This window comes from Lampris incognitus, chromosome 8 (assembly GCF_029633865.1).
Source record: "Lampris incognitus isolate fLamInc1 chromosome 8, fLamInc1.hap2, whole genome shotgun sequence".
NCBI classification, from domain to species: Eukaryota; Metazoa; Chordata; class Actinopteri; order Lampriformes; family Lampridae; genus Lampris; species Lampris incognitus.
In genome coordinates, this window is record NC_079218.1 from 44,503,269 (window position 1) to 44,527,500 (window position 24,232).

The 24,232-nt window shown below is 47.5% G+C and overlaps 2 protein-coding genes across 2 annotated transcripts; both read left to right on the forward strand.

Moving 5' to 3' along the window:
* Window positions 1–8,458: 8,458 nt before the first annotated feature.
* waif2 (Wnt-activated inhibitory factor 2) lies at window positions 8,459–9,472 on the forward strand. The gene has a single exon (XM_056284323.1). It carries the CDS (start codon window positions 8,459–8,461, stop codon window positions 9,470–9,472), a length of 1,014 nt encoding a protein of 337 aa, XP_056140298.1.
* Window positions 9,473–10,028: 556 nt separating this feature from the next.
* On the forward strand, window positions 10,029–23,695 carry LOC130116412 (olfactory receptor 1A2-like). The gene is given in 5 exon segments (XM_056284324.1): window positions 10,029–10,140; window positions 20,279–20,346; window positions 22,634–23,057; window positions 23,060–23,168; window positions 23,170–23,695. Coding segments are annotated over 5 exon segments (1,239 nt in total).
* The last annotated feature ends 537 nt before the right edge of the window (window positions 23,696–24,232 follow it).

Sequence of the window (24,232 nt, forward strand, 5' to 3'; positions counted from 1 at the left end):
TATTTGCAGTTTTCATCAAAAACACATTTGGATGTTGTCGCATTACTATACAGACTGCTGAGCCAGCATTTACAAACTGCTTATCAGTTGTGAACTTGGCTGCATTTGTGTGTGGGTGTGTTTGAGACTCCCCTGCCACGGCTCGATTCACCAATGGATTTTTTTTCCCCCTGTAGCCTACATTCAAATATAACGATAAATATTTTATGCGCATTGACAAATATTTTTGTGGCGAGAGTCACGTCTATTTAAATCACGAAATACATTTGTGAACCCTTCTGTGCGCGTTGACTAATATTGAGACCTGCCAGATTTCATGCACTATTTCCAATGAGAAAATCCTATGGCACGCCAGCATCCCTACCCACGGCTAGATGTCTTGGGCCAAATGTTTCAGGCTACGGGACAGGCCGTGTCTGTTTAGGAGTTGCACCAAAATGTGATTTGGCAGCAACTGGCATCTGATTTTGATGATCTAAGGATGTGTATTTATATATTTTTGTACATAGTTTTCTGTTTTTTTGGGTGTTCAGCATTTTATTTAACCTGAGTGTTGGTGTTGTTGTTCAGGCCTCCGCTGCTGAGGATGCAGAGAGGGACACCGCAATCACAGTCATGGGGATTTACACGATCCGGAGAGATGGGGACGGTGATCGAAGGCATTAAAGTCCTGAACAACATCAGCAGTGTCATCATGGGGTTCATCACACTGTTTGGGCTCATTTACGCCCTTGTGTTGCTGTAAAGCCCCCTGAGGCAAATTTGTAATTTGTGATATTGGGCTTTACAAATAGAATTGACTTGGGGGCACCCCGTTGGCTCACCTGGTAGAGCACGTAACACATTAGGCTGAGTCCTTACCGCAGCAGCCTGGGTTTGAATCCGGCCTGGACCCCTTGCTGCATGTCATCCCCTGCCTTTACTGTCTCTCTCTACTGTCACTGTTAAAATAAGGCTGAAAAAATCATCTTAAAAGAACAAAATAAAATTGACTTGACTTGATCTAAGCTTTCCAGAAAACCTCAAGTACACCTGTGAGTTTTTTGTGCCCATCCAAATTCATTGGATGGGCACAAGCTGAATGCGGCAGCATGGTGGCACAGTGGTTAGCATGGTCACCTCACAGCAAGAAGGTCCTGGGTTCGAGCCCTGGGGTAGTCCAACCTTGGGGGTCCTCCCAGGTCGTCCTCTGTGTGGAATTTGCATGTTCTCCCTGTGTCTGTGTGGGTTTCCTCCGGGTGCTCCGGTTTCCTTCCACAGTCCAAAGACGTGTAGGTCAGGTGAATAGGCCGCACTAAATTGCCCCTAGGTGTGAGTGTGAGTGTGAGTGTGTGTGCGTGTGTGTGTGTGTGTGTGTGTCGGCCCTGTGATGGCCTGGCGGCCTGTCCAGGGTGTCTCCCCGCCTGCCGCCCAATGACTGCTGGGATAGGCTCCAGCATCCCCGCGACCCTGGTAGCAGGATAAGCATTTGGATGGTACATTGTCATGTTTCCTTATCAGATGTTTTGGGAAGTTTTATTTTTTCACTTTCATCTTCCACCCAGTCAACGACCAACAGCTATCGATGACCATGTGGAGGATAAAAGAAAGGAGACGAGACCACTTCTCCTTTTGACCACATAGCCGTGGGGTCGTTTATTTCCTCCAACAAACTCTTCAGTCAACAGTTTATTCTCTAAAACCTCAGCCTCGTGTCTACCCACAATACCCCTTGCTAACCCCCGCCCACTGTCTTAAAGGGACCGTCTCTGGCCCGCATGGTGAATATCTAACCTGCAAGTAGGTCACTACAAACGCCCCCCAGAATTCACTACAAAAAGGAAAAAAAAAATCAGCATGGCGGGGGACGAATAATGCGGCCAAAACAGCTCCTCTTGACAGGTGTAGGGACAGGTGGGCGTCCACGCCGAGGGGGCTGGGCCAGTTGAACCAGCCTGTCCAAGTCCAGGTGAGCCGGTTTGAGGCGGTCCACCGAAACCCACTCCTGCTTTTCACCGACATCCACAACAAAGTTCTTAGCCCCCGCCGCCAGGACACGGAAGGGGCCATCGTAGGAGGGCCGCAGGGGGGTACGGTGGGCTTCCTGTCGGATGAAGACGTATCCAGCTGACTGCAGGTCCTTGGGAATGTAAGACTGAGGGAGGCCGTGCCGCGAAGTTGGGACTGGAGTGAAAACACCGGCAGCATCCTGGAACACAGCCCGTTGGCAGGCAGCAGACCAGGGTGCCGCGCCCCCTGGGAGAAATTCCCCCGGGACCCGCAGTGGCTGGCCGTAAACCAGCTCGGCCGACGAGGACTGGAAGTCTTCCTTAGGGGCAGTCCGCAGGCCAAGCATGACCCATGGGAGCCGGTCAACCCAGCTACTGTCTGTGAGGCTGGCCCAAAGAGCGGCCTTCATAGAACGATGAAACCGCTCACATAAACCGTTGCCCTGCAGGTTGTATGCCGTGGTGCGGTGCAGCTTCACCCCTAGGCTTTCAGCGACTGCAGTCCAGAGCTCAGATGTGAACTGCGGGCCCCGGTCAGAAGTGAGGTCAGATGGCGTGCCAAACCGGGCTACCCAGGACCCGATGAACGCCCGGTCCAGCTCAGCAGACGTGGTGGTTGACAACGGAATAGCCTCTGGCGACCTAGTGGCCCTGTCCACCATGGTAAGGAGATGAGTGAAACAGCGGGAGGAGAGAAGGGGTCCTACTAGGTCCACATTTACATGGTCGAACGCCTCCCAGGCACTGGGAACAGCGCAAGGGGTGCCTTGGTGTGGAGGTGAACCTTGGAGCGCCGACATGCCACGCAGGTGCCTGCCCAGTCCTTGACGTCCTTCCTGAGGCCATGCCACACGAACTTGGCCCCCATCAACTTCGTTGACGCCTTCACGCCTGGGTGTAAAAGGCCATGGATGGCGTCAAAAACCCATCACATGGTGCTGACCCGTAGAGATGTCACAGAGAAGTGTGGCCCCGGCGTTGTCGAACACCACATCCTTCAACTGCAGCCTGGTGTCAGCAGTCTGGTAAGGCCTGCACTTCTGCGTCAGGCTGCGTAGTCGAGTCCCAGGTGGACGGCCCGCAACATCGCCCAGGAGAGGCAGTCGGTGACGAAGTTGTCCTTGCCGGCGACGTGCCGGATGTCAGTGGTGAACTCTGAGATGTAAGAGAGCTGGCACTGCTGGCGCCCAGACCATGGCTCAGTGGCTTTGGCCATGGCGAATGTCAGCGGCTTGTGGTCCATAAACACAGAGAACCGGCGGCCTTCCAGCGGGAACTGGAAGCAGCGGATGGTGAGAAACAGGCCAAGAAGCTCCCGGTCGAAGGTACTGTATTTCCTCTCACTGCTGTGCAGCTGGCGGCTGAAAAAAGCAAGCAGCTGCCAGGCTCCGCCCACCCACTGCTCATACACTGCCCCAACGGTGTAATCTGAGGCATCCGTGGTGAGTGCTACTGGGACAGTTGGTGATGGGTGCGCCAACAAGGCGGCATCAGCCAGCGCAGCCTTAGCGTCCTCGAACGGCCGGTTTCTCTCTTCCAACCAGTCCACTGGGCCCTTGGGGTCCTTACCCTTCAGAGCCTCATACAGGGGACACATGAGATGAGCCGCCCGGGGAATGAACCGGTTGTAAAAGTTCACCATGCCCAAGAACTCCTGCAGGGACTTCACCGTGTTCGGGCGTGGGAACCTGGTGACAGCGTCCACCTTGTCAGGGAGGGGGGTTGCTCTGTCCTTTGTAACCTGGTGCCCGAGGAAATCAATGGCTGGCAGGCCTAACTGGCACTTTGCTGGGTTGACGATGAGCCCATGCTGGCTGAGCCGTTCGAACAGCTGCCGGAGGTGGACCAGGTGCTCCGCTGCAGACGTACTGGACACAAGAATGTCTTCCAGGTAAACAAACAGGAACGGCATACCTGGCAGCACAGAGTCCATGAGCCGCTGAAAGGTCTGTGCAGCCCCCTTGAGACCAAACGGCATCCTCAGGAACTCGAACAGGCCGAACGGCGTGATTACTGCCATCTTCGGCACATCCTGAAGGCGGACCGGCACCTGGTGGTATCCGCGCACGAGATCCACCTTGGAGAAGATGACCGCCCCTGCCAAGTGCATGGAGAAGTCCTGGATGTGCGGGACAGGGTAGCGGTCTGGGGTCGTGGCATTGTTGAGGCGGCGGTAATCACCACATGGGCGCCAGCCACCATTAGCCTTCGTGACCATATGCAGGGGGGAGGCCCATGGACTGTCGGAGCGGCGCACGATGCCGAGGCGCTCCATGTTGGCAAACCCCTCCTTGGCGATGGCGAGCTTGGCTGGGTCAAGGCGCCGTGCAAGGGCGTAGACTGGGGGACCCGTGGTGGTGACGTAGTGTTCCACTCCATGCTTGGTGACTGCTGATGAGAAGATGGGCGTTGTGAGGTCCGGAAACTCAGCGAGCAGACGCTGAAATTCACCCCCGGTGGCAATCATGTTGGACAAGCCGATGGGACCCGCCTCCCCCAGTGTACATGGGTAGGAGCAGAAGGAGACGGCATCAATCAAGCGGCGGTTTTTAATGTCTACCAACAGTCCATAAGCGCACAGGAGATCCGCACCCAGGAGGGCAATGACACCTTCACCATTATAAAGTCCCAGCCGAACCGCCGACCTCAAAAAACCACCTCCACATACCTCGTGCCATAGGTGCGTACGGGGGTGCGTTAGCAGCATCCATAGGGGTGCCGAATCCGTCCACTGGTGTCGCAGGCAGGATGCTCCGCTGCGTGCCCGAATCAACTAGCAACTGCCGGCTGGAGGTGGTGTCCTGAATAAACAGCAGCCTGCCTTCCTGGCCAACGCTCAGGGCTACTACTGAGCACCGGCCCTGGCTTTTCCCTCCCTGCTGAAAGTGTATGGTGCACGGCATTGCTTAGCTTTGGTTCCAAACCTAGTATGGTAGAAGCACAGTCCCCCTGAGTCCTGCTGGTGATGAGAAACTGCTGCCACGGCAGCCTCAACCGGCGGTGGTGGAAGAGCGTGAGCAAGCAGCAGAACGGCCGCACACTGCTGTCGGCTGGCGAGAAAAATCTTGTCAGCCTCCGCAGCCAACTCCCAAAAGTTGCTGGTGGTGGACAACTTGGAGCTGGCCAAGGCAGCATGGATGTGCAAGGGGAGCTGACGGAGGAACAGCTGGTCGAAAAGGAAGGCGGGGTCGCATGAACCCAGGATACTCAGCATCTTGTCCATTAGCTCCGATGACTTGCCGTCTCCCAGGCCTTGCAGCGAAAACAACCAGTCCGCCCACTCCACCTCTGCTAGCTCAAAAGCCAGCAGCAAGTGTCTCTTAATTGTGCCTTACTTATCCAGGAGGCCCAATATCTGTGATGCCGTAGATGTTCCGAGTGCCGCCACAACGTAGTAGTAATTGGTCTCATCCACGGTGATGTTCCTAATAGCGAACTGGGCTTCGATGTGAGCAAACCATGCTGCAGCAGCCGTTTGCCAGGAGTCGGATAGTTTGAGCAAGACGGTGTTAGCCACTGCCGCTGCACTGGGAGCTTCGTTCTCCATGGCTCACATCGGGGTCACCAATGAGGAGGATGAAAGAAAGGAGACGAGACAACTTCTCCTTTTGACCACATAGCCATGGGGTCCTTTATTTCCTCCAACAAACTTTTCAGTGAACAGTTCATTCTCTAAAAACCTCAGCCTCGTGTCTACCCACAATACCCCTTGCTAACCCCCGCCCGCTGTCTTAAAGGGACCGTCTCTGGCCCGCATGGTGAATATCTAACCTGCAAGTAGGTCACTACAACCTCATGGATGTTTTCCTTGTTCTGACATTTACCAAGAATTGTCTAGGCTGCACAGAGGCAGGCCGGGGGCTGTAATTTACTGAACCTTTACGTATGACTGCAGGCTGCTGTTTAAATATAATGATGAATATGATGTGCAGCCATGGGGAGTGGAGCGACCTACTGCAATTGCTCCTCCTGAATGAACTAATGGTTGATGGGGGTTTAAGATCGGATTTTCATGGGCTCGGACGGGCGTTTACACATAGAAAGTTTGCCCACTTCACCTCCCCATCCCAACTCCTTGTGTGACTCTACCTCCACCCTTCTCACCCTTATCTCTGGTGTCATGAACGGACCATGCTGAACTCATCGCTGAGCATTTTCAATAAAAACACCTCAACCAGGTTTGGTCTCATGTGTTTCTTAATGGGGGATCAAATGAAAGAGTTTTACCTTTTTTCATTTCCAATTAATTGGACAAAAGTATAGCAATTTCACATAGTTAATATATTTTAGTTTAGCCGCCTGATAAAAATGAGTTGGACTAATTCAGATCATATTGCTTACGTTAGATTATATTGATTAATTAGATTATATTGCTTATTGCTTATTTATGTTTTGCTTATTTATGGCTTCTGGCCATACCACCCTGATAATGCCCAATCTCGGAAGCTAAGCAGGATCGGGCCTGGTTAGTACTTGGATGGGAGAATGCCTGGGAATACGAGGTGATGTAAGCTTGGGTGGCATGGTGACGCAGTGGTTAGCACGGTTGCCTCACAGCAAGAAGGTCCTGGGTTTGAACCCCGGGGTTGTCCAACCTTGAGGGTCATCCCGGGTTGTCCTCTGGGTGGAGTTTGCATGTTCACGCCCTGTCTGCGTGGGTTTCCTCCGGGTGCTCTGGTTTCCTCCCAGAGTCCAAAAGACATGTAGGTCACATGAGTTGGCCATACTAAACTGTCCCTAGGTATGAATGTGTCAGCCCTGTGATGGACTAACGGCCTGTCCAGGGTGTCTCCCCGCCTGCCGCTCAATAATTGATGGGATAGGCTCCAGCATCCCGCGACCCCAATTAGGATAAGCGGCTTGGATAATGGATGGATGGATGGATTATATTGCATATATGTACTTAGTTTGAGTTGGGGCAAGGATGGAAATCCTGCCCACAATTTGAGTTCATCCAATGAGGTATTTTTTTGCGTGTTCTGATCAATAGTCAAGTGGATCAGTTTAACAACACGGCTATGCAACTTGGCCCACTTGGAGATAAAATTAGCCCTTTGTTGTTAATGTTAACTTCTATTAATCAATTGGTTTATGTGTCCGTCTCATATTTGTCCATTAAAAGTGTTCTCTCTCTGTCTTTCTCTCGCTCTCTCTCCCTCCCTCCCTCCCTCACTCACTCTCTCTCATTCTCTCTCTCCCTCTCTCTTGCTCTCCCTCCCTCACTCCCTCAGTCCATCTATTTCTGTCTCTCTCTCTCTCGCTCGCTGTCTCTCTCTCTCTCTGTGTCGCTATGTGAATCGGTGCTGTGATGGGAGATGAAGTCTTTATTGGACAGGTTAATGAGAAGGAGTGACTTTGTTTATATTGTTAAAAAGATGCCATGTTAAAGTCCGTTTCTTGTTAAATAATACTTGTTTTAAAATTCAGAAAATTCTCTCTCTCTCTCCCTCTCTCACTCACTCACTCACTCACTCCATCTCTCTCTCTCGCCCTCTCGCTCCCTCCCTCCCTCCCTCACGCTATCTCTCTCCCCCCTCCTCTCTCTCTGCCCCTCCTCTCTCTCTCTCGCTCCCTCCCTCACTCACCCACTCTCTCTCTCCCTCCCTCCGTCACTCACTCTCTCGCTCGCTGTCTCCCTCTCTCTCTCTCTCTCTGTAGATATGTGAATCGGTGCTGTGATTGGAAAGTAAGTCTTTATTGGACAGATTAATGAGGAGTGACTTCGTTTATATTGTTAAAAAGATGCCATGTTAAAGTCAGTTTCTTGTTAAATAAAACTTGTTTTAAAATTCAGAAAATTCTCTCTCGCGCGCGCGCTCTCTCCCTCCCTCCCTCACTCGCTCTCTCTCTCTCTCTCGCTCGCTCTCTGTGTCGATATGTGAATCGGTGCTGTGATGGAAAATTAAATATTTATTGGCCAGGTTAATGAGGAGTGACTTCGTTTATATTGTTAAAAAGATGCCATGTTAAAGTCGGTTTCTTTGTTAAATAAGACTTGTTTTAAAATTCAGAAAATTCTCTCTCTCTTTCGCTCTCTCTCTCCCTCTCTCTCTCTCTCTCTCTCTCGCTCTCTCTCGCGCGCCCTGTGACAGGCGTCAAAAAAAAAAATATCAGCAGAGAGCGCGAGTCAGCAGCCGTCCAGCCGCCGTGCTCCCGAGCCGCAGCCTCCCAGAACTCCGGGCCACGGGCGGCTCTTTCTCCTCCGCTCCGATGCCGACAGCACGCCGCGGAGACCCACCTGCCGCCGCCGGGGAGCGGCGAAGAGACGCGGCGTGAGGGGACGTCGTTAGGAAGAGTTTCTCTACGCTGGCGGCCCGTGCTTGCAAATGACCAAAAGCGCTGTTCTCGACTCGCGCCGCGGAGGACTGTGACCGGTCACCTTCGGATCAGACATGTCGACTTCTTCGGATAAAATGGGAGGGGGGACATGGAGATTTTGCGTCTTCTACAGTCCCACATGCCTCGCCGTTATGAGCCGGCGGCGTTTCTACCTGGCGGCCGCGGTGTGTTTGTTTTTCTCGCCCGTCAGACCGGATGAGGATTGCCCGCCCTCCTGCATGTGCGCCAGAGACTCGGGGACCGTCACCTGTCGTGACGGGGGGGAGAGCGAGGTGCCGGCCGGCATACCGGACTGGACGTCCACTCTGATACTCAGGGGCAACAACATCTCAACTTTACCGCCGGCTGTGTTCTCGGCCAACGGGACGGAGCTGGGGCTGACCACCCTCTCGCTGTCCTACAACGGAATACAAGCCATCGAGCCGTACGCCTTCCTCGGACTGCCCCGCTTGCATCTGCTGGATCTGAGCCACAACCGCCTGGTGTCGGTCTCGCCCAGGGCTTTCCACGGTCTGCTGCAGCTGCGCTCGCTCTACCTGAACTGCTCCCTGGCGCCCGCGGGAGCCGCGCAACTTTCCGACGCGCTTGGCGCCCAAAGTTTGTACAGCCTCCACCGACTGGAGCTGGCGGGCAACCGGCTCACGTCGATACCCCTGCTGGCGCTCGACAGCTACAACCTGCACACTTTGGTGCTGACGAATAACTCCATAGAGACCGTCGGGGAAGAGAACGTCTCCGGTTTGTACCTGCAGAGCCGCATGCGCGTTTACCTGTCTCTGAACCCTTTCCGGTGTACCTGTGAACTGGAGGCCTTTTATTACTGGCTCAAGAACTCCAGCCAGTGCCCGGACGCCAGCCGGCTCCTGTGCAGCGAGCCCGAGTCCAAGAGAGGCGTGCCCTTGGAGAAGCTTCGAGGAGAGGACCTGGACTGTACGAACGAGAACCTGGAGGCGGTTTCCTACGTCTTCCTGGGAATAGTCTTGGCCCTCATCGGGGTGGTGTTTCTCATGGTGTTGTACCTCAACCGGGAGGGCATCAAGCGATGGCTCAACAACATCCGAGAGGCGTGCCGTGACCAGATGGAGGTGTATCACTACCGCTACGAGCAGGACTCGGACCCCAGACTGGCCAACGTGGCTGTTTAGGTCGCTCGAAGTCATCACATTAAGGACAACGTTGCTGTTAATACGGAAAAGAGGAGATTGGGGGTGGAGGGGGTTGAGGGGGAGAGCCCCCCCTTAAAAGTGTTCCCTTCTTGTCAGGGAGCCTAGGGAGAGTTTCTTACAGCTTCCCTGACTCTACCCATCATAAATAGTTTTGTTTTTTTTTGAAAGATCAGTTTTATTATTTCAGCATGTGGCCTACTGTATAAACCGACAACGACTCCAGTCACCTTGCTCCGTCCGGCAGGGTGCGTTACGGCAAACGCCAAGCCATTTAAAAATAGCAAGCTTACTTGTCGAGTAGTCAACCAACGATCCGTTTGCCGGACGGATACTTCAACACTAACCGTGTCGTACATACTGTATGTAAATACAATCTCACATGAGGGATGCTTTGTCTTGTATCATAACCCATTAACCTGTGAACACAATATAGCCTACACACCTAGTTTAGCGTAATTTACCTAATCCAATGAATGTGTGATGAACATAGATATGTGGAGGTCCAAATGTGTGTCCTCAAATGCAAGGCGGTGAGATGGCGATGCCTTCGGATATGATGCAGATCTGCCTAGTGGAGGACACAACAGGGTATGTCTTTAAGCAGGACCTGTTTTGGTTACCGCCCATTGACAAGAGTTCATATTTCAGTGAGTGAGCCGGGCAGCGCGAGAGTGGACCAGAAAGCACCGAGGCCAGGCCGGACGACCGAGGTGTTCTTACAGTGCCATGTTCGTGTAAGCGGGCGCCTCTAAAGAGAGCCGTCCTACCCCCCGTCGCCCATCGCGGTAGAGGGATTGTGTATCGATGCTTGTCCAGTGATCAAAAGCCCATGACCGTAACAGCCCCGATCAATAACACATGGGTGTCTTGTGAACTTGTTAACTTACCATTTGACACCAGCTTCCTGCGGGGGCCAGCGAGGAGCGAAAAAAGGGGACAGGCCTAATTTAACAATGCATGTGATTGTTTTAGCTTTAGAAAACAAAATGAAAATAAAGGTCAAACGAAAACGATGAGCGGTGTTCTCTTTGTCGTTACCTCTTCTCTTTTTTTTTTGGTCACTGCCGGGACATTTTCACTTCATACAGGCCCGCCCCAGGGTCCGTCTTGAAGGATGGGGAAGGTTTTCTGCTTTTTTTGTTGGTGACTCAACCAATGTGAGTGAAAAAGGCACAAACAGACACAACCTTTTTTTTTCGACGTCCGTCCCTGGGTCCTTTAAGATCACGGCGGCTGTTGTAGATGCCTGTTACAGATGTTGATATCCAGATGTGTGCGTAACCTGCTGAACGGTGCGTCTGAACCGCTGTACGAGACGTATCAACGTTACCTCATCGTCGGCCACTGGCCTCAATGGCAGAGACCCCAAAGCCGTTCCCTCTCATAAAAGAGCGCCGGGGACTCGGCGGGTGGCAGAGGACTGCTTGCAGATAGGATTATGGCAGAACGGCAAGGCGGCACTAATCTCATCAGCGCTGTGACTAAAAAGCCATAGAGAATGAAGATCAGCATAAAAAATCACCATTGGTCTTGCCCAAAGCTCATCTCATCTCCAAGGATTATTTTAATTAGAGGACTAGGACCAACGGAGCGTGTTCACAAGGTCGAACAGGCCGCGCCGGAGCGAGGGGAAGGGCAGGGGTGGATGACGGCGGGAGGTGGAAGGAAGTGAAGACATTCGCAGGCATTCGAGGCATTCCCAAGAGAGATTGGCCAAGAAAGGCCAGCGGCCAGAACCGGCGCCATATGGATATCAGCCTCATTTGCTCTGCAAACATAGCTGAGTTGGGTATGACTGCCCCCCCTCCCCACCACCACCACCTCATCCACCCCACCAGCTGCAATCAAACCACGAGTCCACAAATCAAACAGGCTATTCTGGCCACCGGGACACCAGGGCAAAAATTAATCCAAGTGTCACATCTGGATATAATTTGCAGTGGCTCAGCAGCATCATCGAAAAACTGAAAGAGGAACACAAAAAGACATTTCTTTCAGTTTGGCTTTTTTGACAGACAAGAGTATGAAAAACCAGTAGCTGGACTACAGACTCAGAGAAATAATAAGCATTTTCACACAGCTAGATAGACAGATAGATAGATAGATAGATAGATAGATAGATAGATAGATAGATAGATAGATAGATAGATAGATAGACAGACAGACAGACAGACAGACAGACAGACAGACAGACAGACAGACAGACAGACAGACAGACAGACAGACAGACAGACAGACAGACAGACAGACAGACAGAGAGAGAGAGAGAGAGAGACAGACAGACAGACAGACAGACAGACAGACAGACAGACAGACAGACAGACAGACAGACAGACAGATAGATAGATAGATAGACAGACAGACAGATAGATAGGGATCTGTCTTTACATATAAATGACATTAAAAAGTGAGACAATGTCATTTACTTTGACATTTGTGCATGTTGCACATCCAGTGTGTATGCTATACACGATCATACGACTTCAAATGATGTTGTGTAGGCTTTCAGAATGGGTTTGGACAGATATGGACTTGCTAAAACATCCAGTGCTTAACAAACAATAAACTAACAGTAAACATGTCGACTCCCCTGAATGACGCGGTGACCTCCTGGCTAAATCTGTGAGCATAAAGAGGGAGTTTTAACCTGCCTCTCATCCCCCCCCCCGCCCCGAGTTCTCATACTGACCACGGAGGACAAGCGATGCATGGCACACATGCAGTTTCTGGAGACTTGCCGGTGCGAGTCTCGGAGGGAAGTGGTGGTACGCCTGTTCACCTTTGCGAGGGATCGGAACGTGTTTCACTCTTACTGTCCTGTGAGGGGTGTCGTGACGAAATGCTATTTTTGTTGAAAACAGTAGAAGTGTGGCCCACATTTGAGAAACGTGCACCTCGTGGGTGTCGGGATAATGGCACTGGAATGTGCCATGAATATTATGTAAATGGGCGGAAAGTATAAGCGGTCATAGCTTACTGCTCCAGGAGGCGAAAATGTTCAGACAAGGGAAAATGCACGTGCGCAAAATGTCAAGCCTCTGCGTAGCTGCACTGCTGTGCATCTGGGGGATTTTTTTTATTTTTGGCCTACAGGAGGCGTCACGTTGGGCCAATCAGCATTACTTTACAAATGCCAGATCACGGTTCGGTGGAAGGATGCGCCGTAATCACCCTAAATTTCATCAGACTCAGACCGGTAGTCTCTGGGATACCTTAAGCCATCATCCTGATCTGTGGTGACAAAACATGTGAACGAAAAAAGCTCACGTACACTGTCTGTGTGTGCGAGTGTATGCATGTCTGTGTGTGTGTGTGTGTGTGGGGGGGGGGTTGCATATGAGTGCATGTATTTGCATAGATGATGTAGTATATGTGAGGCACAGTGAAAAGACGAAAAGAAAAGCAATTTAAAATGCCATCTGCAGAAAAGCCAACAGCTCAACCAGCTGCGATAAGTGGCTGGCTAGGACAGTAAGATACGGAGTGTAGATATTGCATGTGATGGGCAATTTGGGCAATTGTAAATCCTGCCCCACTGAAATTCATCTTGAAGCCCTCCTGTGCTCTGCGCAGATGCTTCTACTTCTGTGTGTGTCTGTGTGCATCCTAAGAAAAGGAAGAGCTATGCTATCGAGGCAAATGGGAGAGAAAATGCAAGAACGTGTGTGCGTTTGCAACACACATAAACACATTTATAGTTGAAAGCTATTGTTTTCTTGTGAAGCCGAATGATTAAAGTGAGATTAAACATTAGCCTGAGAGCATCAAGACGACAACAACGCAGGAACCACGTGTTTCCCTTCTGGCCTGGAATCAAATTTCCCCGAGTTATTCTCTCCAGAGCACACACAGCTCTGAAAATGAATCATAATTCCTTTAGTAAAAGACGCCATGCTCTAATCTCTCTGATTGTGATACTCTATCGACCCGCTTAGCTCTTACTCACTATTTCTGGAAGAATTAGGAGAATTTGTCTCAGGTCTTGATACTCACTCTGATGACATTCTAATTCTTGGTGATTTCAATATTCACCTGAATACAGCTGCTGCCTTTCTGGCACTAGTTGTTACTTTGGGGTTTGCTCAGCTTGCACAAGAGTCGACTCATTGCAGTGGTAATACCCTTAATTTGGTTTTATCTCAAGGGGTGGCTGTTTCTGATCTGACTGTCTTGCCAACCACACCTGCTGTGTCATACCATTTCCTCATTAAATTTGAAGGATTATTGGCCTGTCCTGTTAATGTCGGCACAGATGTAACGGCCACTCGCCACATTGGTCCGTCCACTGTAGCTGCATTTGGCCAGCAGCTGCCTGAAGTCTTGGCTCCTTTCACTGTAGAGACAGACTCTGTTGAAAATTTCACTAGTGACTTAAATGTGGCCCTCTCTAAGTCTCCTGGATTCAGTTGCACCTCTCACTACTAGAGCTAGGCGACTAAAGAGGCCTACACCCTGGTTTAATGATGAGACACGTGCACTTAACCAGGCCTGCAGGAGACTGGAACGTAAATGACAAAAATCAAAATTGGAAGTTTTTTACCTATCGTGGCATGAGTGTTTATTGAAATACAAGCATACTTTAGCTGCTGTGAAAGCAGCATATCCCTCTCGCTTAATCATTATTAATAAACATAACCCCACATTTCTCTTTGACACTGCAGCTAAATTTACTAAAAAGCAGCCGTCTATTAGCTGCTCACCATTCACGGCCCATGAGTTTCAAGACTTGTTCTGCAAAAGATGATGTGATCATAAACAAAGTTGGTTCATCAACTCCAGCTACTCCTGCAGATCCTGTCTTGCCAAGTTTATATCTATACAATGGTCACTGATGGTCCCTGTTATTGCAGCTTTTGAGACTCTCTCTCTTTATACTTTCACTAAGCTCATGTCAGCTTCTAAACCAACTACTTTCTTACTTGACCCTTTACCAGCAAAACCTTTTAGAGACCTCTGGCCTTTTTGGGACCTAAATGCTAGACATTGTTGTTAATTTACCACTTACCACTTATCACCTATCACATTAATTTATCACTTACTACTGGCACTGTTCCCAGCAGTTTTAAGACAGGTGTGGTCAAACCTCTACTTAAGTAACTATACCTCGGTCCAGGGTCTCTTAATAACTATCGACCAGTCTCTAATCTTCCATTCTTTTCTAAAGTACGAGAGAGAGCTGTGTCTCAACAATTTTTGACCCATATGGAAGAAAACTATCTATATGAACCTTTTCAATCTGCTTTCAGGGCCTGTCACTCCACTGAAACTGCTCTGACCAAAGTGGTGAATGATCTTCCTCTAGCTATGGACTCTGATTCCACCTCTGTGCTTCTACTACCGGACCTCAATGCAGCCTTTGACACCACTGATGACTGTATACTATTAGACAGAATAAATTGTAATTTTGGTGTCTCTGGCTTAGCTCTCTCTTGGATTAAGTCCTACCTATCTAGAAGAACACGTGTCTGCTATAATAATATTACATCGAAATTCTCTGACATTAAATATGGTGTACCTCAGGGCTCGGTTATTGGCCTTCTACTTTTCTCTGTTTATATTTCACCTCTTGGCCAAATCATAAGCAGTCATGGAATACATTTCAATTGCTATGCAGATGATACTCAGATGTATGTGCTCATAAAGGCTGATGATTAGACTCAAATGACTAATTTAGAAGCCTGCTTGGCTGCTGTGAAAAATTGGATGTCACTAAATTTCCTGCTTTTAAATTCAGATAAAACCAAGATGCTGGTCATTGGCCTTGCTAGACACAGACATGAATTTGATCAAGTAACATTAACAATTGACAACACTGTGATTTCACAAAGTGTGGCAGCAGCCAAAAATCTTGGTGTTATATTTGATCCCAGCCTTTCCTTTGATAAGCAAATTAAAGAAATCCCCAAGACTGCCTTTGCTCACTTACATAACATGGCTAAAATTAGGTCTTTCTTGTCGATGACTGATGCAGAGACTCTAATACATGCATTTGTTCCATCCAGACTTGATTAGTGAAATGCTCTGTTTTCTGGGGTCTCATTTATAAACCAATGCGTCGTAGGATCCTAAATGAAAGTGTACGTGCGCATAAAACCCAAAAATTGCATGCGTCAAAAAAAATTGATTTTTTTTTTGTACACGTACAGGTACAAACAAGGTACAGCAACAAACATACAGGTGCAAGCAAAGGTCCAGCAACGTACAGGTGTGCACATTCTCCCATCACGTTTGTTTTTATAGATCACAAATTTTGCGTGGGAAGTAGCGCACACCTCTTTCAAATCAAATCAAAATCAAATCAATTTTATTTGTATAGCCCAATATCACAAATTACAAATTTACCTCAGTGGGCTTAACAGCAACACAACATCCTGTCCTTAGACTCTCACATTGGATAAGGAACAACTCCCTAAAAAAAACCTTTAACAGGGAGAAAAAATAGGAAGAAACCTCAGGGAGAGCAACAGAGGAGGGCTCTCTCTCCCAAGACGGACAGCGTGCAATGGATGTTGTGTTCAATTAATTTACATAATACAACATTGAAAGAGGATAACAGAATTATAATGGACATAAAATTTATGAAGAACATGATGCACAGGATGCCAAGCAGTGTCCAGATGCCAACGGAACAGTCCAGGACCCAAGCCACGCGACCAGAATCATCAGTTAAAATAAAAAAAGAATAAAAACTTATGTGAGGGGAGGAAGGGCAGGCAGCATCCAAATGGCGACCACCATCACCACGGAGACCTGGGAGGAGAACCGACTGCACGTGCATGCAAGAGAGACTCACATGACACCATTCAAACACAGAAAAAGAGAAAGGAGAAGACATCATTCAGAGAGAGAAAAGACATGTTAGAGATGAGAAAAGTTTGCAATAGTCATTAGTCATAATCCATTAAGTCATCAACTAGTCATAATCTATACTATGTAATCTATACTCGATTATCTCATCGGCAGAACAGTGGTTGGTAAATTCGTTGAGACAGAAAACCAACCCGCCATCCAGTACAGGTTGTGAAGCACTCAACTTAAAGGCAACTAATTGTAAGCTAAGGCAAAAAGATGAGTTTTACGTTTGGATTTAAAGGACTCAACAGACTCAGGCTCCGTTCTGTGTGTACGCAGTGGTTATAAATGAGACCTCAGGTCTACCACATGCTAGTACTAAAAGTCTTTTGATGGTTCAAAATGCTGTAGCTAGAATCCTAACTAAAACTAGAAAATTTGACCATATTACACCAATTCTTACCTCCCTTCATTGGCTTCCTATCCGTGTTACGAGTCGGCTTCAATGTGCTTCTGCTGACTTATAAAATCCTAAATGGGCTTGCCCCATCACACCTGTCTGATCTTCTTAAACCGTACATTCTATCTCAAACTCTCTGGTCTCAAAGTACAGGCCTCCTGTGTGTACCCAAAGTTCAAAAGAAGTCAACTGGTAGCAGGGCCTTTTCCTATCAGGCCCCGTTCTTGTGGAATAACCCGCCTGCTGCCGTCAGACAATCACAGTCTGTTGAATCTTTCAATCCAAACTTAAAACTCATCTTTTTGCCTTAACCTACAATTAGTTGCCTTTATGTTGAGGGCTTTGAAACCTGTACTGCATAGCTGGTTGGTTTCTGTCTCAATGAATTTACCAAGCACTGTTCTGCCAACGAGATTATAGAGTATAGATTATTGACTATTGCAAACTGTTCTCTCTCTCTCTCACGTGTCTTTTCTCTGTCTCTGAATGATGTTTTCTCCTTTCTCTCCTCCTGTGTATGTGTATGTGAATGGTGTGATGTGAGTCTCCCCTGTATGCCCATGTAGTCTGTCCTCCTCCCAGGTCTCCATGGCGACGGTGGTCGCCACCTGGACACTGCTTGGTACCCTCCTCATCACCTTTTTATTTATTTATTTATTTAATCTTATAAATCCATATAATTGTTTTTATCCTGTTTCAACGTTATATCCTTGTCTCACTCCAGTTTTTGACTAGTGTTTTTTCTTGTCTCTTCTCCGGTGTGTATGAATGGTGTGATGTGAGCCTCCCCTGTGTGCATGTGTATGTAGTCTGTCCTCCTGTCAGGTCTACATGGTGATGGTGGTCACGTGGCTCAGGTCCTGGGGCTGTTCCAGTGGCGTCTGGACACTGCTTGGCATCCTCCTCATCATATTCTTCATATATTTTATAATTCCATTATAATTCTGTTTATCCTCTTTCAGTGCTGTATTCTATAAATTGTGTAAACACAACATCCATTGCACGTTGTCTGTCTTGGGAGAGAGATCCCTCCTTTGTTACTCTCCCTGAGGTTTCTTCCTAGTTTTTCTCCCTGATAAGGGTTTTTTTTTTTAGGGAGTTGTTCCTTATCTGATGAGAGGGTCTAAGGACAGGATGTTGTGTTGCTATAAACCCCATTGAGGCACATTTGTAATTTGTGACTCTACCAACTACATATTATTTAGACTGGACAAAAGATCCATAACGCTCCGTGGGCTTATTCTCATTTTATCCGATTTCTTCACATTTTCCTCACACCCTCCCCTTACTTTCTTTGATTGTTGTAATCTCAATCCTCTTCTTCCCTCTATTTGTTGCTTGTTCAGTCACATGCTTTTTCATCCTCTTTTTTGAAGGCAGGAATCGAGTTGTTAAAACAAATCAAATAAACTATTTCCATACCTGGGGCAGGTATGGAAATTAATAATTTGTTTGTTTCTTTCACGTATCTTGAAATTCAGGTCCGCATTTCTTCGAGTCCTCTTCACCTACCTTCCCAAACACACGTCCTCGTTCCTATTTTCCCTCTGTCATTACCCCTTGTTCGCCTTACAAATATTTCAAAGACTTTGCCTCCTTAAATAATTTCTTTCTTTCCCTCCCATCCCTCCCCCCTGCTCTCTCTCTCTGTCTATCCCCCTGCCCCTCTCTCCCCTTCATCCAGGTAAATGAATTTTATCCAGTTGAATGACTTTCTAAGGACGCAGGGGCAAGGTTTAAGCTGAGCCCAGCAAAAAATAAAAAAAATAAAGAGGTTAAAAAAAAGAAAGATAAAGAATGGAGGGACACCGAAAAAGATTCATTAGTTTTCTGTAGTCCGGGCACCAAGTGTTCCTGCTTTATGCAAAGCTTTGAGTCCTCTTAATCCCTCAATAATGTCTGTCTCTCTGGCAGGCAGGCATAAGGCAGACTTCTGCTGAGGGTTGAAGTGCAAAGTATCCTGTTTGGCAACATACTAACACTGCCACATTGCAGGTACTATACGGCAACTAGTTGTATTGTAAAAGGCTAAAACTCAAATACAGCCCCCCTTCTGGATAATGTAACTATTTGTTTCCATTTGCAGGAATATTTTCAGCTTCATAAGTGAAGTGGGAACCTATAGAGATATGAATTGTCCTGTTGACCAATTGCAAAATTGTTTCCTCTCCCTCTACTTGTCCTTCTCAATTTTGTTATTTTTTCTTTCTTCTTTCTTTCTTTCTTGGGTTTGCTTGTTGTTTCATTTGCTTGTTTACTGGCATTCAAACGATTCTTGAATGTGTCATTTTTTAAATCTCCTCTTACATTTAAAGACCCGCATGAATATGCAAAATGATTGACAGCAAGAAGAGACCAATGGAGACACCAGCTTGCTAATAGCGCTCCTGATTGGCTGATACAGAGTGGGTACAGAGAACATTTTCCGTCTCCGTTTACAGCGCCTAGGACGGCCAGAGACTTGTTCTCTCTCTCTCTCTCTCTCTCTCTCTCTCTCTCTCTCTCTCTCTCTCTCTCTCTCTCTCTCAGTACATCTATTTACTTGATAGCTGTCAAATATATAATATGTTCTAAATCAAAACCACTGATAGCCATTTTAATAACATGGCACTCGTGATTAACAACCCAAAAACCATCTGGATTTCAAAAGAGACCTGAATGAGTGCAAACGTGGTCCAATCCAGAATGCTAGCTGATGCTGAAGAGACCTGTGAGACAGAGGGAGCATGGCCCTCACAGGACCACCAAACTGTGGATTATTTCCATCCGGCACAATGAGGCTTGACCAGCCTAATGTCAGAGTAACATTGTTGCTGTTATACATCAGGCACCACTGGCATCTCGGATTTGTTTCACTGTAATTAGAGGTAAAACAGGCTTCGTTATTTCCAAGATCATACCAAGGGTTTCGAAGAGGAGGGGTTGGCGGAAGCTCGTTGATGCTGTACTAAAGGCAAGAAGCGAATGAGCTTTTTCGGGGGACGTAATTTCAGTGGATCTCTGATGAACCCATGCGAGATTTCCCTCTATATTAAATGTGAGACAGTAATCCTTCTTATTGGAAGCAATTAAGATTAATTATAGGCTAAAGTTTGAATGCTGATATGTTTCTTTTTTTGTTTTTGTTTGTTTTTGACAAGGTCATTAACCAGCACTCTCTAGTGATGACATTGCAAACTTGGCTCATTAGAAAGCCTCCCAGGACTGAATGAAACAGAGGAGACTCCTTTTGTCTGTGGGGGGGGGGGGGGTCACAGTGCCCTGTTTAATAACAGCTCTCTAGGGGATTGCTATGCATTAGACAAATCCTTAACTCTACTCATCCAGCAGTAAAACAAAATCACAAGACAAGACAATGAGATGATAATAAAACGATGACTGGAATTTCTGTAGGCGTCCTAGCTTTCCTATAATCCTTAAGTAAATCAATACCTCCCCGTGGGAGGTCGGGGCTACAGTGCAATGAAATGAACCCTGGGTACCAACTTGTTTAAATCTGATGATGTGAGTCTCTGTCTACCCTTTGGTCGCAGGAAATCCCGTGGGTCATGACCAGGACTACCTCAGGTTTCCCACCAGACTGACTACAAACCCGGACCGGGTTTGTTATTCAGCCCAGACCAACAAAGTTGAATGGTCGATAGGCCTTTGGCCGATCGAAAGGTCTCTGTCTTTTACAAGCTTCTCAGGTCTAATTAAGTCCTCAGTCAATTAATTAGGGGAGACACTTAAAAGTTAGATGAAATGAGCTAATGAGGAGTGCAACGCCTGTGTGTGTGTGTGTGTGTGTGTGTGTGTGTGTGTGTGTGTGTGTGTGTGTTTAGAGAGGGGGGCAGAAGGGGGTTGGGGCTTTGACTTTTCAAAGTAACTCTGACTTTTCCTCCTTGCTGAGGGGTCAAGCAATAATTCTTCTGATTTCACACTTTAATTTCAATTAGGAGCTCTGGAGCAAGGGCACAGGTGCTCATTTTGGAGTGCATAATTCTGAGTGACAGAATTAATAAATATCCTTCCTAGTCAAAGGACGACACCTAGCTAAAATGTGAGGTGTGGGGGTCAGACAAGGCTAATGGCTAATGCACCTAGAGTTAATGCACTTAAACCCTCTGCATCAAAACAATTAACAAAATAAGATTGTAGAACTTGAAGATTAGAACTACACCAAAGCTCTTTTGTGCTCTTCCTGTTTCTCTGCTGTCTATTGTGAGTTTCACCTATGGCTGGATTAAGCCACCAGGAGGCCCTGTGGCAAAAATTTACTGTGGGCCCCTTACAACTCAATGACTGTCCACTCTATACATTTTGCATGTTCAAAGAGTGGATATAGGGCCATCTTGAGGCGCCTATCGTTTCAGTTGATATTGTGTTTAAAACATGCATGCTACCACACTCCTCTTCTTCTTCATCTTCTTCTTTCGGCTTGTTCCCTGATTCCCTGGGGTCGCCACCACGGATTTGATAGTTTCCACCGGTACCATGTGAGGGCACAGCATAGATGGTGGTCGTTGTTAACCCGGGCCTTGACCAGTCCAGTATGGTCTTGTCAATCCGCATACTGATTTGGCAAAATTTTACATCGATGCCCTTCCTGACACAACCACAAACCCTACAGACCCTATGTATGCTACCACACCATTTTGCATTAATTCAAATTGTGAAAAACCAATTTACATATATGGTGAGCCTGGAGCCTCTGGGGCCATCAGAAGGTCCGAGGCCTTCAGGCAGTTGCCAACTTTGCCTATTGGCTAGTCAGGCTACTATTTAAAGAAGGCATAAGAGGCCTTTGCAAGTCACTGTGCAGAACCTTAACTTAATCTCATCCTCTGAAAGGCAATTCGAGGGGGTGAGAGGTCCAACAACATCTGAAACATTATGTAGAGGAATAATTAGATGTTTGGGCAATTGCACTGTGCTCCCTGGTGAGTGAATAATTGGGCGGTGCTTTCTTTCAAAACACTTTTTTTTTTTCTTTTTCCTAATTAGGAACTCGTAACCTCAGGAGATCAATATTGGGTATATATTAGCCCACACTTTACAATTGCCGGAGATGTAGCCTTTGCGTTGGTGCTGTTGGAAACAGCATCCTTGTGAATCAATTCGCAACACAGCATCTAGTTGCTGAGCCATGTTCAGCTGTTTAACATAGCTGAGACTTGATGTTGTTAATAGCTACAATTAATGATTTATATAATGATCCAGAAGGGCTGGTATTCTAACATACTACCTATTAGTTGCTTCAACTGCTATTGTGCAAGCAATTAATTAGAGTTCAGGTTTGGGTTATGGTTAACAGGACAAATCAGAACACAGGCCAATACATCGCATATCTTCTCCTGGATCGCCACCTTGTCAGGGTGGAGAAGCTTGCATGTACCAATGATCCCAAGAGCTATGCCGTCGAGAACTTGGCTCCTGGTAGGGTCCCCCAAGGCAGACAGGTCAAGGGGGAGGTTCCAGACGAAGCGCGATCCAACAAAGACCTCAACAGCGGAACTGGCAGAAGCTGTATCCTGGTCTCAACGGCAGTGAAGGCGGATGAAGGCTGCAACAGAGGATGGTCCCCAATCGTCTCGGTTCTCCATGCCATTGGACTCTGGCCATCCCCTGCCGAGGACCATGTGGTGGCTGCTGGCACATCAGCCTCTCTACGTAAAAAGCTGTCACGTGCAGGCGTCTTCCCATTATGTGGCTCCAGGATCGGACTCTACACCCACCTGAGGACCCAGAGGGACCCAGAGGGATGACGGTCATACTCGACCCTGAGTGACCGCTGATGATGATATAAAACGTTCTCAAACCAAGTGTTGTGTTTGACGTTGGCTACATCGCAGATTGTCACTTATAAGTGCAATTCATGTGCAACCTTCTTTTTGATCTCTTCATAGATTTTTTCATGCATTGTGGGACAGACGGCTCTTACCAGGAAGTGTTCAGGTCAGCAGTGCCCTCTTGCTTGGCCCATTGTCAACGCTTCCCTTTTAATTCACCCACCAGGCTCCTACATCACAGGATTTGAGACGCCACCCTTCATCAATCTCTACTTCATCTTCCTGGACTGTGTTTATGTGGTTACGGTGCTGTTCAGTATGTTTGCAATCTGCATTATTGCCGTCAACCGCTGTTTACTCACTCCTACGTTTTTGGCTATTGGCAACCTTGCAGTGATTGACTTGATAATTAACACAAGTCTTATTCCCAGCATGCTAAAGACATTTCTCGTTAGGGACAATTTTGTGCTGTTCAACTCATGATTGATAATAATGTTTGTCTATCATGCTTTTTTGCCACTAGATTCATACACACTTGCCTATGGCTGTTTCTATGCTTCCTGCTGCACCAGCATACGCCCAACATGATGCAGAGCATGTCCTGCATAGTGGGAATGACTTGGTCTTACTGTCTGACAACATCAGCGTATAGTGACCAGGCTGTACTTCTGCAACTCTGTTGAACGGCTGAGCTATTTCTGTGACTGTGCATCCATGTTCAGACTGACATGTAATGATTACTCAATGCACGTGACCTTGTCCTTTGTTTTCAATCTGGTGAATGTCCTTGGCCCTTTGGTTGTCGTTATTCTGTCATACTCTATTATTATGTGGACCGATTTCAGGATGAAATCAGTGGGGAGCCTTGTGAAAGTTCTGGAAACTTGCATCAAGCATTTAATATTTGTGGCTATGTTTTACATTTCTATCCTCGCCATTTCCATGCTGGGCCTCTACTCACAATTGGAGGACCAGGACATGTGTGTACTGAGCTTATTACTGTCCTCCTGCCTTCCACCCTGCTTCAGCTACATCATAAACCCCCTGAAAACCAAGGAGCTCAGAGCCTGGACCCTGGTCATGTTCAGCAAAGACCAAGTGAATGCCTCATGGCTGCTATTGACAACAAGTCAATGTAAAAATAAAGCTGGGATTTCCAAAAATGATAGCGGAGGATAGTTTATAGCAAGGTGGGAGAGTGCACTGGAGAGGAAGATACCCCGGGCAGATATCTAGCAAGCAGAACCGCATCAGATATACCAGGGGTCAGGAACCTTTTTGACTGGGAGAGCCATAAAAGCCAAATTTTTCTAAATATATTTCATTGAGAGCCATATAGTATTTTTAACGTATAATAAATCAAATATGTCTTACTTTTAATGCGACTTCTGGTGCTGCATGGTTTTGCTGATGGCCTTGTAGTCTGGTTCATACGTGGTGAGGTTGAGCTTCATGCAGGCGTTGAGGCTTCCATCAGTTAAACGTGAGCGTAGGTTGGTCTTAATGTTCCTCATATGCGAGAATGACTGCTCACATGCATATATAGAGCCAAACATGATCAATACGGCAATACTCACACGCTGCATTGTGTGGTATGTCACAGGAAGCTCGTTCCAAGTTTTAAGAATCAGCTGGTCTTCAGGTTGAAGATTTTTCATTTCTGTCCACTTGTGTTCCCTTGCCAGCTCTGCTTGCTGTTGTGCAAGACTTTCCAAC